Source organism: Agelaius tricolor, unplaced genomic scaffold (genome assembly GCF_023055355.1).
Source record: "Agelaius tricolor isolate 1412-34295 unplaced genomic scaffold, bAgeTri1.0.p SCAF_11, whole genome shotgun sequence".
In the NCBI taxonomy this organism is placed as follows: domain Eukaryota; kingdom Metazoa; phylum Chordata; class Aves; order Passeriformes; family Icteridae; genus Agelaius; species Agelaius tricolor.
The window spans coordinates 3,015,604-3,033,608 of record NW_027269271.1 but is presented as its reverse complement, the minus strand read 5'-3'; the positions used below and the strand labels follow the sequence as shown (position 1 = coordinate 3,033,608).

The 18,005-nt window shown below is 53.1% G+C and overlaps 1 protein-coding gene across 9 annotated transcripts in view; it reads left to right on the top strand.

The window, feature by feature from the left end:
* Positions 1–18,005, top strand: part of CACNA1E (calcium voltage-gated channel subunit alpha1 E) — a 161,968-nt gene that overhangs the window by 129,607 nt on the left and 14,356 nt on the right. For 6 of the 9 annotated variants that reach the window (XR_011680517.1, XM_071435838.1, XM_071435842.1 and 3 more), the window contains 12 exons: positions 736–896; positions 1,252–1,389; positions 1,916–2,117; positions 2,793–2,957; positions 3,447–3,557; positions 4,990–5,073; positions 5,156–5,281; positions 6,087–6,152; positions 8,477–8,568; positions 8,706–8,871; positions 9,076–9,203; positions 16,647–16,743. Coding sequence is in view for 8 of the 9 variants with exons in the window: in XM_071435838.1 (XP_071291939.1) it covers positions 736–896; positions 1,252–1,389; positions 1,916–2,117; positions 2,793–2,957; positions 3,447–3,557; positions 4,990–5,073; positions 5,156–5,281; positions 6,087–6,152; positions 8,477–8,568; positions 8,706–8,871; positions 9,076–9,203; positions 16,647–16,743 (1,536 nt within the window). In the remaining variant the exon portion in view is untranslated. Of the gene's footprint in view, positions 1–735; positions 897–1,251; positions 1,390–1,915; positions 2,118–2,792; positions 2,958–3,446; positions 3,558–4,989; positions 5,074–5,155; positions 5,282–6,086; positions 6,153–8,476; positions 8,569–8,705; positions 8,872–9,075; positions 9,204–11,520; positions 11,618–16,646; positions 16,744–18,005 lie in introns of all 9 variants that reach the window. The other 3 variants (XM_071435840.1, XM_071435837.1, XM_071435835.1) reach the window with 1 other exon arrangement.

The window sequence follows — 18,005 nt, the reverse complement described above, 5'->3', positions numbered from 1 at the left end:
GGTGTTGCACTGGAGAGGGATTTCCCATCTCAATAATTGGATTATTTCTGCATCACAGGTAGGATTATGAATTTCCCTACCTTAGCTCATGGGGTACAGAGCCAAAAAAGAGTATGAGAACAAGGAAGCCCTTTTTTTTAAACTTGTAAGTGGTTTGGCTGATTGATGAGACCAGGGTGCCACCCCAGAAACATGGGGGTTGACCCCAGCTTTTCTTCCTGATCAGTGGATGGAGTCAGCCTGTGTCAGCTCCTTTCTGGAAGTGCCTGTCTCCATCAGGGATACAGGGATAAGGAAAATGAAACCTGGTCCCATGAAACAGGGATCAGGACAATTCCCACTTGAAGTGCTGTGAGAGCCAGGGCTGAGAGAACTGAGGAACGTGCTGCTGTGGCAGGCAGAGGTATTTGCTCTGCCTTGCTGTTGGGGTGATGCAAAATGATGAAGTGCTTGCTAATTAGTCTTGAGTGCTGCTAATTGCATCATTAGGATGGTCCCCCATCTGCTTCCCTGGTTGCAGAGAACACTGAGGACACAAATATCCATCCCTGGTGCTGTCTCAGGGGCTGCATGGTCCCTACACGTGTGCTGTGGGTGCTCTGGTTGTTAACCTCATTCACAAAATAATTTTTGGCCTTGGAGAAGGCCCAGTTCTTTCCTTCTTTTCCCAGCAAGTAACCTGGTCTTGGTTCAGGGTTGTGGGTTTCCCAGGGTGAGCTCTGCCCTCTCTTCCAGGCTGTTTTTGACTGTGTAGTGACATCTCTCAAGAACGTCTTCAACATCCTCATTGTCTACAAGCTCTTCATGTTCATCTTCGCCGTCATCGCTGTGCAGCTCTTCAAGGGGAAGTTCTTCTACTGCACTGACAGCTCCAAGGACACGCAGAAGGACTGCATGTAGGTGTCCTGGGGAGTAGCTCTGGTGCTTCTGACCCCTCTGGCAAGGGCAGGGCACTGGGTTGTGTCTGCTGTGGGTCCCTGTTAAGTCCTTGCTCCTGGGGACAGCATGGGCTGAGCCCCATCCCCAGAGCTGTGGCCCATCCTTCTGTGGGGTGCAGAGCCCTTAATTTGCTCTGTTCTCTCCTCCTTCTCTTTTCTGTTTTACTTTCCCTTCCTCTCTACTCTTCCTCATGGCTGAAGGGAGGAGAGGTGACCCCCACACACACCTGTGCTGCCCCCAGGATTCAAACCCACCATCCCACACTCTGGCAGCCCAAAAACCCAAGGTCACTGCTCCCTGTCCTCCTTGCAGAGGGAACTACGTGGACCACGAGAAGAACAAGATGGAGGTGAAATGCAGGGAGTGGAAGCGGCACGAGTTTCACTATGACAACATCATCTGGGCTCTGCTCACCCTGTTCACGGTGTCCACGGGCGAGGGGTGGCCCCAGTGAGTATTCTGCTCCTCTGTCCCCTCCCATAGGGGTGGTCACCCTGTTGGGGTGGTCAGGTTACACCCAGTGAGACTGAGAGGAGCTGCTGGGCAGAGAGGTGGAGAGAACAGCAAATTATACCACCACAAAAGGGATTTTAGCCCTGCTATGAGACAGGAGCTGTGGCTGGGATTAGCTTCTTCCTTAGGGACTGAATGATGGAAAATGCCTTTTCTGTGTGGCCTGGAGATATGTTTGAAGTCAATATTAGGAATAATGGTAGGACTGGACCTCTCTAAATGCCCATGTGAGCTCAGGCAATATTTTTTTCTCAGTGTGCAGAGCACGGGAAAATCCATTTTCCATCAGGGACGCGGCAAAGCACCATAAAACAAAGTGTAGCCATTTAAAAGGGTCATCCTTGGAAGCAGATTAGGACAGAGCTTTACCTTGTCATTACACAGGCGTGGACAGACAGAGCTGGGTCCCGTTGGAAGTGATGGATGTATCCCTGGTTGCTTTTCTCCACCTCTCTGCCCACAGGGTGCTGCAGCACTCGGTGGATGTGACAGAGGAGGACCGCGGGCCCAGCCGCAGCAACCGCATGGAGATGTCCATTTTTTATGTCGTCTACTTCGTGGTCTTCCCCTTCTTCTTCGTCAACATTTTCGTGGCTCTCATCATCATCACCTTCCAAGAGCAAGGAGACAAAATGATGGAGGAGTGCAGCCTGGAGAAGAACGAGGTATGGTCTGGGGAGGGGGAACGAGGACATTTCCATGGGGTTTTCAGCAATTTGGGAGCTTGGAACTCCCTTGCTATCAAAAAGGTGAGAAACCCATGAGCTTGCTGCCTACCAAGATCATGAAGGAAGGAATTGTGGCAGCCACCAGCACCTCCCTGTGGTATTTTTTGGGGTCCCCTGTGGCAGGAAGGAATGATAAATCTGACCCCACGTTCTTAGAAGGCTGATCTGATATGACATTACATTATGTTATGTTATATATTATATTATATTATATTATATTATATTATATTATATTATACTATTCTAAAACTATACTTAAGAATAGAAGAAGGATACTTACAGAAGTCTTAACAAGATACCAATCAAAAACTTGTGACTCTCTCCTCAGAGTCCAAACACAGCCTGACTGTGATTGGTCATTAAGTCAAAACAATTCACATGTTGGGTAAACAATCTCCAAAGCAGCACAAACATTCCAAAGCATCAAAACACATTTCACATTCCAAAGGAGCAAAACACAGGAGAAGCAAATGAGATAATATTGTTTTCCTTTTTCTCTGAGGCTTCTCAGCTTCCCAGGAAGAGAAATCCTGGCGAAGGGATTTTCCAGAAAATAGGATGGTGACACTCCCAGGTGTCCATGGGGGTCTGATGGGTGTTATTTTGTTGCAGAGGGCCTGCATTGACTTTGCCATCAGCGCCAAGCCCCTGACGAGGTACATGCCCCAGAACAGACACACCTTCCAGTACCGTGTGTGGCACTTCGTGGTGTCCCCGTCCTTCGAGTACACCATCATGGCCATGATAGCCCTCAACACTGTGGTGCTCATGATGAAGGTGAGCTGGGGCTCAGAGGGAGGCTGTGCCCTTCATCTGGAGCAGTAGGATCAGTCAGGATGGGAGCAGAGGGAATTTTGGCTGTGGAGATGCTTTGAGACAGTGTGTGAATTCCCTGGGCACATCCCCGTGAAACAGCACAGGACCCAGACTGGAGGTGGCACCTTTTCTAAAGGAAATGACCCAAATTATATATATATAACTACTGCAGGCAGACCTGGATTTCCTCTGTGCTCCCTTCTTAGAAGGAGTGGCATCTGTCCTGGGAGAGGGGTGGAGAGAGTAAGGAGGAGATGTTCCTGATGCCTCCAAGGCAAGGAACAAACATGGACCACCACAGGCTTGTCCTGAGGGAGGGGCGAGGAAAAGATAGAATTCTGGAGGCAGCCAGGGCAGCAAACATAGGCCATGTCAGGTCTGTGCTGGGACAGTCACCAGCCACGAGGCTGGCAGGCCCCTCCTGGCTAGTGCTGTCTCTGTTTCCATCAGTACTATTCTGCTCCATACACCTATGAGCTGGCCCTGAAGTACCTGAACATTGCCTTCACCATGGTGTTCTCCCTGGAGTGCGTCCTCAAGATCATCGCCTTTGGCTTCCTGGTGAGTGCCTGCTCCTGTTCTTTAGGAGGGTGTTAATTTGCACTTTGGCAGTGCACAGATCACAGAGGGAGGGTGTTAATAACGTGAGGTTGCTGCTACTTATTTTGGATCCTGGCCTGAGAGCTGCTTTTGGGCTGGAGTCCTTTGGTTCTCATTGCACTTCCCAGTGCTGGGGAAAGCCGCACTGCTGCTTTACTTCTTGCCTTGTGCTCTGTGCCTGGGCTGTGCATGTTCTGTGCTGCTGTACATGCTGGGGGCTGTGCTCCCTTGTTTCCCCAAGTCAGGAGGTGCTGCTGCACTTCTGTCCTTGTGCTGTACCCAAGCAGCAGTGAGACCTCCCTGATTGATTCAGAGTGCTCAAGCTCCCAGCTGCTCATTTGGGATCTGAAACCACGGATTGCTCTTTCTTCAGCCATTCCTTGCTGCTTAGGGGAGACAAAGCTCACTGCCAGGAGGGTTTCTAGCCACCCTCCTTGCTCCAAGTAGCACCAGTCATGGTCATGTTTAGTGTTGTGCTAGCTGCTGTGTATTTGGAGTTTTTCACAAATGGGACAGGACTGCTGGGTTACATTCCTTGAGCTTTATTGCAGCATCAGCTTCATTACATGGTTGAGACAATAGAAAGATGGCAAAAGCTCACGTCTTGCCAACAACAGCCAAAGATTTCTTTATTACAGAACATTTTAAAAACTTTCTAGCTAATAGCACATTGCTAAAGCTTACAGATGATTGTTCTATCCAATCACAAAAGCACACATACACCTGCTTCACACAGTGCTTGCTTGTCTGCTCTCTATTAACAAGACACAATACTTCATTATTAAGCTTAAAACCTTCTACTATCTCGCTAAGCATATTTTTCTGCAGTCTTAAGGTCCATCTTAGCCAAGCCTAAAACTCAAGCTATTGTTTCATGTCCTTGCTTGCTGTACTATTGTAACTTTTTCTACTTTCAGACTTTGCAGCTGTAGCTAGTTCTAATTTCTCTGTTCTGTTTCCAAGGCCTGCTTTTACATCTTTCTGAAAATCTTCTTACCTTTACTGTTTCCCACACTGCTGCACAAACAGCAGGGGCTGAGATGTGTCCAGGTGTCTGTGAAGAGGAAGGCAAAGCAGCCTCCTGGCTGTGAGGGTCAATGTGCCGAGCTGTTGCAGCCTGACCTAGGCTGTGGCTGCTTTTCCTGCTCCCATTTGCCAGGGTGGTCTGTTGGAAGCATGAATCATCTCCCAGGAAGAGCTGCTTGCTGCAGGCATGCTCAGGTCTGCCAGTGTCTCAGACACAGGACGGTGTTCCAGACTGTTGCTGCATACAAATGGGCTCTGAGGTCTCCACCGCTGCCCATGAGCAGCTTTGGCCTGTGGCCCAGCACCCTTCAGGCCTGCCATCCCTGAGCTCAAATCCACGTTCCTTCTCTCCCTCTTTCTTTTGCAGAATTATTTCCGGGACACCTGGAACATCTTTGACTTCATCACGGTCATCGGCAGCATCACGGAGATCATCCTGACGGACACCAAGGTGAAGCAGGGGCTGGGAGCAGAGGGCTGTGGGGTGGTGCTGGGAGCTCCCAGCTCCCTCTGACCCTCTCATCTCCCCCCAGCTGGTGAACACCAGCAGCTTCAACATGAGCTTCCTGAAGCTTTTCCGGGCTGCTCGGCTCATCAAGCTGCTCCGCCAGGGTTACACCATCCGCATCCTGCTCTGGACCTTTGTGCAGTCCTTCAAGGTCAGTCTCGTGTGTCATGGCCTCTTCCCAGGTGGCCTGGTTTAGGGCAAATTTGGGAGAAAACCTCCAAAAGGGGGCTCCTTTCCCCTAACCCTAACTCTAACCCTAATCCTCCCCAACTGGTGCGGGAAGGATTCCTCAGAGAGAAGTGGAAAGAACCTGTTTATTTAACAGGAACAGCACCCCCAGCACACAGAATGAACAATACCAGGTGACACCACTCTGTCACCGCTCTGAAAAAGATGACAAATCCAGAAAGTCTCTCCTGGGACTGGTCACTCTGTTATCAGTCCCTCGGGTGTTGGGACAGCTGCTGCAGCCACAAGGTGCAAACTCTCAGTGTTCCCAGGTCCCAGTCCAGAGCAGGTTCGAGTAGGTCCAAAAAAGGGAAAGGAGAAACAGTCCAGGAAAAATTTGGACTGTTTAGCTAAACTAACTAATGAGTAGAAGCAAGAGCAAGGGTAAAGCAAAAAGCAAAAGCAGCACCATGTACTGCCCTGTCTGTGTCCTGCCAGCCGTGGGGGAGCGGCTAATAGCAAAACCAAAACAAAACATTCACCCTTCAGAGCCAGTCTTGAAGGCACAGAACATAATATCCAACATAAACAGAACACATGAATGGGGATACAAGCATCAGAACATCACCCTAGGACACCAGGCTGCAGGGATGCGGTGCTGCTCCCAAACACAGGCTGTTCCCAAGGCCTTGTAGGAGAGTTGGACCAGCACATCTCACCTGTGTGTGCTGTACTCCTCTGGGGCTGGACCTGTGATAGATGAGGTGACTCATCTGCTTCTCTTGCAGGCACTCCCCTACGTCTGCCTGCTGATTGCCATGCTTTTCTTCATCTACGCCATCATTGGGATGCAGGTGAGACAGACGTGTCCGTGTGTCCCCCGGCACAGACAGTGACACTGACACGTCCCCAGTGTTGCACACAGGAGCCAGCCTTATGCCTGCCTGTCATTGCTGCTCCCAGACACAGTGCCAGGAGGGTGCTGAGGGTGGAACAGCTTCTCTGGGAGCTGCAGGGCCCTGGGGACACTGCTGTGGCTTGTTCAGTCCAGCCCCACAGCTGCCTTGCCAACTGGTACCTTTGGAGATGTGGCCCTGGGGGCTCAGCTGGGTGCCTGCCATCCATTTGTCCCTGTAGCTGTGCTGCTGTCAGTCTGTTTGGGTGCTCACATTTGGGGCCCTGCCCTGATCTCCCAGCTGCTAGGGAGTCTGCAGAGCAGGGGGAGGCATCAGCTGGTGAATAAGAGGCACGTGAGCCAAACCCTTCAGCTCCACACGTGCTGCAGGGCTGGCTCGCCTCTGCTGTGACTAAATCCCACGCTGGAGATGTGACAAAGCATCCTCTGGGGATGTGGAGCTGCCCTATGAGCTGCCACAGTACCCAGTGCCTCATTTTGGGGTGACAGAGGCCCCTGGCTTGTGCTGCTTGGCAGCTCTGCTGTTTAGGATCTTCCCGTGGCTGATTTTTGCCAGCCTGTCCTACTCACCTGAGCATCAGCTCCAGGTGTTCTCCTAAACAGCCACCATCTGACTCAGCCCCCCTCCCTGCCGGGTGGTAGTATTAGATTTATTTTTTTTTAATTTTTTTTTTTTTTTTAACACCATTGTGAACAAATCCCCAAGCAGTAAAGTCTGTGGGCGTTATTTGAGCAAAATAGCTGGAGGCAGAAAATATTCTACAATTACACATTCCAAAAAACCTGTACAGGGAAAAAATACTCTGCAGTTGGTGTATTTTTAGGTTCAGGGAAAGGGGAATAAATATTTAACAGTAATAACAGCACATATTTCCAATTTGAGGCACTTTACGAATGTCTTACCACAGCTTTGGCTGAGGTTGTTGTTAGATTATTGCCCATAGTTTGATCTTTGTTGCCTCTCCTGGCCCTGGGGATGGTGGGGTCTGTCCCTCCCTCCCTGAGCCCTTCCCCAGCCTGTTTGCAGAGCTGTGCCTGACCCCAGCATCACAGACCATTTCTCCAGCAAGGGAAAAGCTCCTGGGAGTGTCCAGGAGTGTGACCCAGCACCCACCCAGGATGGTGGGACCTTGTCCCTGCTCTTCCAGCGTGGTTGGGGTCACTGGGTGCTGTGTGGTGCTCAGATGGCATCGAGGGATGGATGGATGGATGGATGTGGAATGGTTGGACTCAGCTGATCCCAGGCCCTCCATGCTCCTGTTTCCATGGCAGCTCAGCCTCTCGCAGCCTTTGCCACCCACAGCAAATCCCTGCCAAGGAGAGCAGAGTCTCCTTCCCCCATGGCTGCCTGGCACCAGCTCCTTGGCACGCTGGCTGTGCACCAGCCTGTGGTTGCTGGGGCACTTTTTGTGCAAGCACAGAGTCACAGGATGCTTTGGGTTGGAAGGGACTTGAAAGGCCACCTTGTCCAGCCCCATGGCAGGGACATCTCCAGCTAGATCAGGTTGCTCAGAGCCCTGTCCAACCCATCCTGGAATGTTCTCAAGTGTAGGAGCGATGGTGGGTGGGACGGTTGGGATGGATGGAGAGCAGAGATCTCTGCAGCCAGGTCGTGGAACTTGTGGGTTATTGCAAAGGGCCTGGGTGCAGGGCCCTGCTGGGAGCTGCCAGCCACAGCTCAGAGCAGGCCCCAGAGAAGAGAGGGGGAGAGAGGATGAGAGAGAGAGAGAGAGTAAAAGAGGATAAAAGCATAAGAGGGTAAGAGTGCAAGGTTCCCGTTACAATACCATAAATCTTCTTCTGTGCTGAATATTCTAATTCTCACTAACCAATCTAATACAAGATACAAATCCTATAGCATTTACATACAGCCTATAAGAATCATTACATTACCATACTGTGTTACATTTTAAACCCTAAAAACTCCTCTCTGGGACCCTTCTGCCAAGCTGTAGGGTCTGCTCTGACCCTTGGAGCTGTCTGCAAGCAGAGGGTGTTGTTTCATCAAAAGGGGATCACCTTCAGCTGGCCATGCCATTATTTTCCAGTTGTTCAGTAACTGAGGTATCTCAAAGCTTGCTTTCATTTCAATCTCACTTCTAGTTTCCATATTCTCAAAATCTTTTGCCAGGCAATCATATTTGTAAGGCTTTCCTGTTTCATCTTCCCCAACGCTCAAGGATGGCAATGCGAATGTGCAGCTACTTCCCTGGCTGATGAGCTCTTGCCTGAAGAGCTGAGCCCTTTTTCTCCCTTCTGCAGGTTTTTGGCAACATCAAACTCGATGAGGAAAGCCACATTAACAGGCACAACAACTTCCGCAGCTTCCTGGGCTCCCTCATGCTCCTCTTCAGGTGAGCAGCCATGGAAAACACTCCTCTGCACTCCAGAGATGTTTAATTTGGGCAGGGCGTGGTGAGGTTTCTCCTGGGGGCACCCTGGCTCAGTCCCGTGCCAGCAGGAGCTGCTGACAGGGCTGTGTTGGGGACAGGAGTGCCACTGGAGAGGCGTGGCAGGAGATCATGCTGTCCTGCCTGGAGGGCAAGGGCTGCGAGCCAGACACCACGGCCACGTCCGGGCAGAACGAGAACGAGCGCTGCGGCACCGACCTGGCCTACGTTTACTTCGTGTCCTTCATCTTCTTCTGCTCCTTCCTGGTGAGTTGCTTTCTCCTCTGAAGGCTCTGGGGATCCCCCTTGTCAGCCATCATGTCATCTTCCATCACCTTCCCACAATCACTCTTTCTTCTCTTCCCTTTCTCTGCTCCCTCTCCCCCACTTTCCCCCCACTCTCTCCCTTCCCTTCTCTGCTCCCTCTCCCCTCACCTTCCTTTCTCTCTGCCTTTTCCCCCTTTGATTTAGATGCTCAACCTGTTTGTGGCAGTCATCATGGACAACTTTGAGTACCTGACACGGGACTCCTCCATCCTGGGCCCTCACCATCTGGATGAGTTTGTCCGGATCTGGGCAGAGTATGACCGAGCAGCGTGGTATGTAGCCAGCTCCTTCTCTCCCAGCCAACCTCTCAGAGCTGGTTTTAAATCAGGGTCTCTGTGTTCTCCTACTGGAACTGTAGTTCTCAGAGATGTCTGGGACAGTCAAGGATGTGCTGCTGTCACCTGTGGTCATTGCAAGGGCAGCAGCTGGTCCTTGTGCTGGTTGGTGGCACAGGCGTCTTGGGTGATGTTCAGTTTGCCATGGGGTGTTCATCCTGAGTGCTGGACGTTCCTGCTCTTCCTCTCCTCCCTGCCCTGCAGGCAGATTCCTCTCAGCCTCCTTTCCTGTCCCCAGCTGGGAGCCTTTGCCCTGAGACTGGCTCCATCCCTTGCTCCCCAGCTCCTGATAAGAGCAGGGCTGAGCGGGGCTTGTTCCCACCATGGGGATCTTCTGGGTTCCTGCCAAACCACCTGCACAGAACCTTGTTTGGGGGATGTTTGGGGAGCTGTGTCCTGTGCTGGCCAGCCCACTCACCCCTCTGAGGTGGGAGGGCTTTGGCTGCTGCACTCCTGCCCTTGCTGATGAGGACCTTGGAGAGCAGGGCTCCTGTTTGGAGGCAGCAGCCTGTTCCATCAGTGGTGGGGGCTCACAGGGCCCATACACACCCTGGCTTGGTAGATTTTGGCTCTGCTCCTCCTGCTGCTGTTGCAGAGGCCTTGCTCTCCACTGCTCCTCCTCCTTGGATGGTCCCAAGCATCCCTGGAGCAATGGGGGACCTGTGGCAGCTCTGGGAATGTATTTGCCCCTCACTCAGCCCCAGCCCCACCAGGGTGCCTCGTGTGGCCACTTCCAGAGCCCAGGGACTTCCTGGGGCCGTGATCCACCACTGCCAGGGAGCCTGTGCCATCTTAACTCTTGGCTTTGGCACCTCCACACACTCCCTTTGGAGACTCTTTGCCTCCATGTCCTGCCCTCAGGAGACCAGCCCCAGCCAAGGTATTTTTTTTATGCCCAATATCAGCTCCAAGCAGAGACAGGAGAGAAGGTGGAGCAGTGAAACACCCAGCTGCTTGCTGTGGGGTGGCTCTTGGGAAGGGTTTTCTCACACTGGGCACTTGATGGTGTCCCCTGGCCAGTTCATGATGGCCCATGATGGAGCCACTGTAAAACAAGCCTGAGCTGTCCTGTCCATGCCATGTGCCCCTCTGATTCCTGAGCAAGCCATGCTTGTAGCCAGTGCTTAGGGGACACAGGAGACAGTTTTGGCAGCCCTGGCCCCTGTGCCAGGCCAGGAACGGGTGAGTACATCCCAACAGCTCCCAGCGCATCCCAACAGCACACGGAGCTCTCCTGGGGACAACATCCAGCACCAGGGGGGAGCAGGGATGGGGTTTGAGGTCTGGTTGGTTCTTCACCTCTGGCCAGCAATGGAGAGGGGATGGGAGAGGATGAGGAGAAAGAAACCAGAGGCAAAGGCGCCTGGGGGTCGGACGGTGACGCCGCTCTTTGCCTCCCCGCCTGGTTTCCCTCCCAGCTTGTCCAAGGATGCCCGGGAGGCTGCAGCAGCTGCACCTCAGCACTTCCACCCCACGCTTCCCCAAGGGCTCTGGGCTGGAGCAGAGTGGGGAGCTCAGCATCCTGCACCCCCTCCTGCCAGCTCTGTGCCTCGGCTGCTTCCTCGTCCCCGTGGTGCCGGAGGATACGGCCGTATCCTGGGATGGCTGCATCTGGGCAGATGTGCTTCCCTGGGAGGAAAGGGGGGGTCTGTGTGTGTCTGGGGAGGTTTGCTTCTCATAATGTGCACCCTTGGCAGAGCTGGGCTGGTGGTCAGAGCACAGGAGTGGACTGGAGAGCCACAGCCAGGTGCCACAGCCAGCAGCTGGTCACATTATCCCTCCCTGTCTCAGGTTCCCCAGATCTTGGAGGCACGAGTGGCTCAGCTGCCAACCTCACTGGGACCTCGTGGCTCTCAGAGGGGTGGCTGTGTGAGGACAGGGGCTCTGGTGATGTGATGGGGCACAGCTCCATGGGTTAGAACTCCACCAAGCTGCAGGCTCACCCTGTGTAAAATCCCAGCCCTCTCCCACCAGGCCCAGGGGTCAGGGGCACAACGAGGAGGGGTCACCAACAGAACTGTCCTTCTCCAGAGTGAGGATGGGACAGTGTGAGGAGATAAGAGCCAGCTCTCATGGTGGAAAAGGCAGTAGCTGATGCTCACAGCTTTCTCCTCCTCTCTGGGTCTGACAGAGCCAGAAGGAGAAGAGCTGGGGGTCTTTTCCCTCAGACGGCCCCAGCATCCCCCCGTTAAGCTCTCCACCCTCCCCTCCACCCTCTCAGTGTCCTATTAACCCACCTGTGCTTCCTTTGCAGCGGCAGGATCTCGTATAAGGATATGTACAAATTAGTACGGGTGATCTCGCCTCCTCTGGGCCTAGGAGAGAACTGCCCCTACAGGGTGGCGTGCAAGGTTTGCCTCCCAGTCCTCCGCCACAGCCTGGCCACGGGACACACCATCCACCCTGCTCCCCGCTCCACTGCCACCGCGCCTCCCCAGGGAACCCTGACCTTGCTTTCCTCCGAGTTTAAAGAGGTCCACTGCCTCCCAGAGCCAGCAGCTGTTCCCCTCCAGGGGAGGCATCAGTGGGGCCAGGGGGCTCAGAGCCTCCTGGCGTGGGTTGTGACAAATTGTGCCCCCCGGCAAAGCCCCCCGGCCCCGGTTCCAGCGGCGCAGAGAGCCCCGAGGGGCGCCAGCCCAAATGCCACCGTCCCTGCTCGACTTCTGCAGGCACCTCACGGGGGACAACGAGGGGTTTGGGAGGGTTTTGTTGGGGACTTTGCTGTTGTTTTGGACAGGGAGGGCTGGGGGAGGGCGAGGAGGTGCCCCCTGTCCCTGGGGGATGCTGTGCTGTACCCAACAGCCCTGCCCTCGAGGGTGGCACTTGGCAGGACAAGCAGTCACGTCTCTGAGGAGCAGGACTCTTGCTAGTCTTGCACACATCTCGCTGGATTGGTCTGGGAGATGGTGACACCTCTGGAGCTTGGCAGCTCCTCTCCCTTGAGCTCAGCTCCTGGCTGCTGGCCTGTCGGGATCTTCAGCTGCTCAGAGTGAACTCGAGAAAAGTTCCAAAGTCTCTTTTCTTAGCTCGGCGCTTGAAGAAGGAGTCAGGGCTCCTAATTTCTCAGTCTTAAGGTTGTTTATTTTATCTTATCTATAAAAATTTTTCTCTTGGCTTGCTGAGGTCAGCTCAGCAAGACAGTCCAGGCACTCTGCCTGCCCTTGGGGCAGTGTTATGTCTTTATGCTAAAAACTATGTATACAATGTTTACAATTACTTCCCAATACCTATCACCTACGTTAGACAGTGAGCTTCTATTTTAAACCAATCTAAAAGTGCCAACATCACAGCAGAAGATGGAGGCCAAGAAGAAGAAGGAAAAAGGCTGGACACACCTAGTTCTTTCCATCTTGCCTCTTGAACTTCCATACCAAAAACTCTAAAATCTACTTTTCTACTCTGTGATAACTTCACTAATATTCTACTTAAACTGTTGTGGCCTGCTGATCTTCATACAAGGTTGGTCATTTGCTCCACGGGTCATAATCAAACCCACAGGGGCATTTTGGGCTCTGTGCCAGGGTCTCTGAGCCCCCTGGCAGGGGTCTGGGCTGCTCAGGACAGACAGAGGGATGTCCTGGGTCCTGACACTGGCCCTGAGTCCAGGGCAGCGATTTGGTCTCCTTGTGTCTCTCTGACTTGAAGGGTTTGGTTTTTTTTTAATTTTTATTTTGGGGTGACACTTGAGCAAAATCCCACATCTGCTGCGTTTCCTGAAGTGCCATGACACCTTTGTCTGTGCCTGTGGCACAAAAGGATGAATCACAGAGCTTGCTCTTCCTTCTGCATCCCTCACGGATCCTGAGGTGCACGAGGGAGCTCAGACAAGCCCAGCCCTTGCTCTTGCCTCTGCAGAGGAGGAGGGTTCCTTGCTGCAGCGTGGTGCAGCCACCACATCCTTCTGGAAACATCAGGAAGGCTTTCCTTACAGATGCCACCCTGGAACAGCTCTGCCACCCTCCACAGCTGGGTGTAAGGATGGTTTTGCCAGAGGCAAAGCAGCACAAAGAACACAAGGCCCGGATGATTGGTCACCTCATTTAGGAAGATGGATTTGGGAACAGGAGATTTCTTGCAAGAATCTCAGATGGGGTCATCTGTTCCAGGAAGGGCTTCTTGGAGTCTTTCCACTCTTCCCTGCTGCTGCATCCCTGGCAGAAGATGGCTGAGGACACCTGCTCGGGTCCCTGCAGGCAGGAGACACCTTTGGGAGGGGTGCTGAGCCCTTCTCAACAGGGCTCCACTCTCAGGTGCTGCTCTGCCCAGCTGGATCACCTGGGACTCACAGGGGTACCTGCAGCGCTTCCTTGGAAGAGGGAATCTCAGAGCAATCTGATTTCTGCTGGCTGTGGATGGGCAGAGCAGTGAAGGTGGATAAACTCAGGGAGAGGAGGAAGCAAAGAGTGCTGAGAACAGCTCTGTTGTCATGTGGGGGAGACATCCCCATCCCCATCTCTACCTTGTGTTACCTCGGTCTCCTCCTCCCTGTGCAGGAGATATTTCAAGAACAGGAGATTTTCAGGAGTTCCTATTGCCCTGGAACAATTCCCAAAAGATGAAAAAAAAATAAATCCATGTGGATGTTGCGTCTTGCCAAGATCCCAAAATGCCAAGTCAGCTTGCAGACACCTTTCAGTTCAGTGAGCCTGCCCTGCCTGCCAGGTGAATGCTCCACAGATGATATCCCTGTGAGGTGAAGATAACTTCACCCCTTCCTGAATCTACTCTCACAGCACTCCTGCTGCTCCCTTCCTAACAGCCTGTGGGGCACAGCACTTATTTCCTAACCACAGCAGGAAGATGTCCTGTCTCCCACATTTCCTCCTCTGCCACTCACAGGCTTCTCTCAGGACCAAGCCATTAATACCTGGTGGTTTTACAGGGTTTACAGAATCACAGAATAATGAATAATTTAATCCCTGGTGGCCACCTTGTGCTGTAGCCATGGGTCACATCTCTGTCCAGACACAGATGGATGGGTCAGATCCCCCATCCTGGGTGTGCACCAGCTCTTGGGAGTCATCCTGATGCCTCAGGTTTGAGCTTTTCTATTTTTCAGATTCTGTGCTGCTTTAGTGTGTGGATCTGGGCTTCATATGAGGGGATGGTGAGTTCTGTGCACAGAGCAGGGAGACAAAACAATTCCTGCTCCAGCTGGGGACCAAGGACAAATGATCCAAATCTCAGCCCCAAGAGCACAAACAATGTGGAATGAAGAGAGAAAAACAAGAAGATGGGACTGCATGGGCTAAAGCTGGAATTGGACAATTAACTCCAATGTGCAAATGGAGCAGAACTTATGGAAGTGTGAGATCTCATGACCTGTTGTCCATTTTGTGACCATTTTGGTTCATCTTGGGTGCAGCCCTGGCTGGGCTCTTGTGCTGCCCAAGGTGGATCCATTGAGGCCTTTAATAAATCCCTGCTTTATTCTTTAGCTCTGTCCAGCCTCTGTTGTAGGTCAGCCTTCCCAAGGCATCAATCCTGCTCAGATGGATTTCATTCCCTGTGCCTGCCTGTGCTTCACTCCGTGGGGAAATGGTGTCTGGGCACAGCTGTGCTGCTCAGAAAGCTCCAAGATCTCTGCTCTGAGGAGCAGCAAAGTGTGGAGTTCTCATGGGATCCCTCTTGGTCACTGATGCAAACTCTTCCTTTCCTGGACTCCACTCCTCCTTGGTTGTGTGGAGAATCTCAGTCTGAGAGGCAGGGCCTGTTTTGTGCTGGGCTCCCCAAAATTCCCCCTGCCAGGAAGGATGGCTGGAAGATCACTGTCTTGCTTCCTTTTTTGCACTGAGTTCATGCATGAAAATTGTAATGACCTTACCCTGAGCTGGTGCTCATCCAGCCCTGCCAAGGTGCTGCTTGTGGACTCCTGGATATTTCCTCTTGATCATCCTGCTCATCATTCTCCAGAGCTCTTATCAGCCATCTTTTGGGGTGCCTGCACCCCAAACAGCTCCTGTCACCAGTTCTGTTCACACCTGAAATGTCAGGACTTATCTTGGTAGGAGCCTTTTTGACCAGGAGGCTGCTTCCAAACCCTGAGAAGAGGAGACCTCATCTCCCCTTTCCACAATGCTCTCAGCACATTCTAGGCAAGAAGCCAAGATCCCGTGGGGACCCTTAATTTTTTTGGCAGTGCCCTCTCTCACAGGGCACCCCAGCTGAGATGGGCTCCTGTCTGGCACTGAGGGTTGATGCCTTTGGTGTCACGAGGTGATTTGACCATCCCAAGCCTTGCAGTGGCAGGGTGGGGTCCTGGCACGAGGGGATGAAGAGGTGAGCAAGCCCAGGATCCCTGGGAGATGTGAACGTGCAGAGAGAGGGAGGCACAGCCCAGCTACCCCAGCCTGGCAGAGGGCAGCCTGGGGTGGCCAATTTTTGGTGGCATTCCTTGCTCAGCAATCCCAGGCAGGTCCTTATGGAGCAGAGGAGGGGAGGAGGGAGGGCATCCCACCCTAACTGCTCCCGTGGGGAACCCAAACCAACCCCAATGTTGGAAGGCCCAAACAGCTGCCTCTGCTGAGACTCTTTAAACTCCAACCTGGTGGAACTTGCAGCCGCATGTGGGAGAGAGCCAGGGCGGGAGCATGGCATGCCCAACTTTTCCTCCCGTTTTTTTTGTTCCAGCCGATTCAGCATGCCTTTTTTTGCACTGCTGCATGGTGGGGAAGTGCTCCATCCGCAGAGCCAGACGGAAGCAACTGGGCATCTTCCTGTGACAAGTGACCCTGGCCCACTGCCTTCTATGCAAGATGCTGCCTCCCAATTGCATAGACCCCACCAGCTGGGGATACACAGCCTTTGGCTATGGGTTAGGTGGCCATGCCAAGCAAATACCAGGCACCCCCGCGGGAGGGAAGAGGCTCCGGAGGCCACGGAGCGCCGCGGTGCAAGGCACCCTTTATCTGCAATAACCCATGGCTCGAGTGCCGTGTATCTGATTTATACCACTCGCACACAGCCCTGGAACCTGTGGGACGAGGTGGGGGCTCATGGAGGGCTTTAGGAGAGGGGTTCAGAGCACAGGACTCGTCCCAGGCTGGTAGCGAGACAGGCGCTTGAGGCCAGCAGCAGAGAGGAGAGGGGTGAGTCGCTTTCTGCCAGCATTCCTGGGTCTGTGTGAGCAGTGCTATAAATCCACATCAGGACAGTCTCTCATGTATGATTTGCCTTGATTAACGGGTTTCCTGTTCTTTTCCTGTTTGTCCGTTTGTTTTTTTCTTTTTTTTTTGTTTGTTTATTTTTTTCTTCTCTCCTGTTTTTTCCTGTACTATTTTTCCGTTCGTACGTTTTGTTTTTGTTTTTTTTTTTTTCCGCTCTCTGGGAATGCCTCCTCTCTCTGCATCTCCCTCCCTCCCCTTCCCCCTCCATGAGCAGTGGCCGAATCCATTACACTGAGATGTATGAAATGCTGACTCTTATGTCACCACCGCTAGGCCTCGGCAAGAGATGTCCTTCCAAAGTGGCCTATAAGGTAGATCAACCCTTCCTTCTCTGGGGGTCAGAGCCCTGCAGGAGCCGGGCCACCTGCGGGAGGTGGGGAGCTGGGGACTTGTTGGGGTGTCCAACGTGTGTTTGGCTCACTGCTGGGGAGCCTGGTGTGCCCACAGGAGCCCTGGCCACGCTGGCTGGTCCCCACGTGTGTGACAGGGACAGCTCGAGGGGAAAAGGAAGGGCAGGATCAGCACTAGTTTGGAACTGGGAGGGCTGCAGGAGGTGAGGTGAGGCCACAGCCAGGAGGGTGAGATGTCCTCAGGAGTTCATGCCAAGGGGCTTGGAACCATCCTGATCCCAGCCAGTGCAGAAGCCCATGGAGATGGGAAGCAGGTGGGCAGTGGGGACAAATCCCAAATCTCATAGGAGCAGGCCTGCTGTGCATGAGGAGCCAGGACCATCAGCAGGGGCTCTCCCTTTCTCTTGCTTGTGCAAGGCAAAGCCAGAGGCCTTCCAAAGGCAGCTCTGAGTTGTCCCAGTGTGCCCACAGGAGCCCTGGCCATGCTGGCTGGTCCCCACGTGTGTCACAGTGACAGCTTGCAGCTCCCAGGGGAAAAGGAGGGGCAGGATCAGCAGGAGTGTGGAAGTGGGAGGGCTGCAGGAGGTGAGGAACAGCCCTGTAGCACAGTTAGGAGAGTGAGATGTCCTCAGGAGTTCATTCCCAGGGGCTTGGAACCATCCTGACCCAAGGGCAGAAGCCCATGGAGATGGGAAGCAGATGGGCAGTGGGGACAAATCCCAAATCTCAAATCCCAAATCTCATAGGAGCAGGCCTGTTGTGTGTAGGAGCCAGGACCATCAGCAGGGGCTGTCCAAGCCCTTTCCCTTGCTTGTGCAAGGCAAAGCCAGGGTCCTTCCAAAGGCAGCTCTGAGTTGTCCCTCCCGCAGTGGTGGCTGTCAGTCAGTCCCAGCTGCGGATCAGGCTCATGGATCAGGAGCATGGGAAGCTGTGGAGGATGTGCAGTGGGAGCTGTGTGGCTTTCTGAGGGCAGCAGCTGCCAGGACAAGGCCCAGAGCTACAGGAGGAGTTGTTGTTGAGGAGGAAATTGGGGTTTTTCTTGGCCTTTTAGCAGGGATAGCACCTTTGGGTTCCTGCACACTTCCAAACACGCTTCCACCCTCTCAGGCTCTCACATGTGTGTTCACACAAGCATACATCCACCATCACACTTTCCCAGGGGGAAAAAAGGAGGCTTGAAAGCAGGAAAGGGATGTGAGAAGCTGGGTGAAAAGGAATGGGCA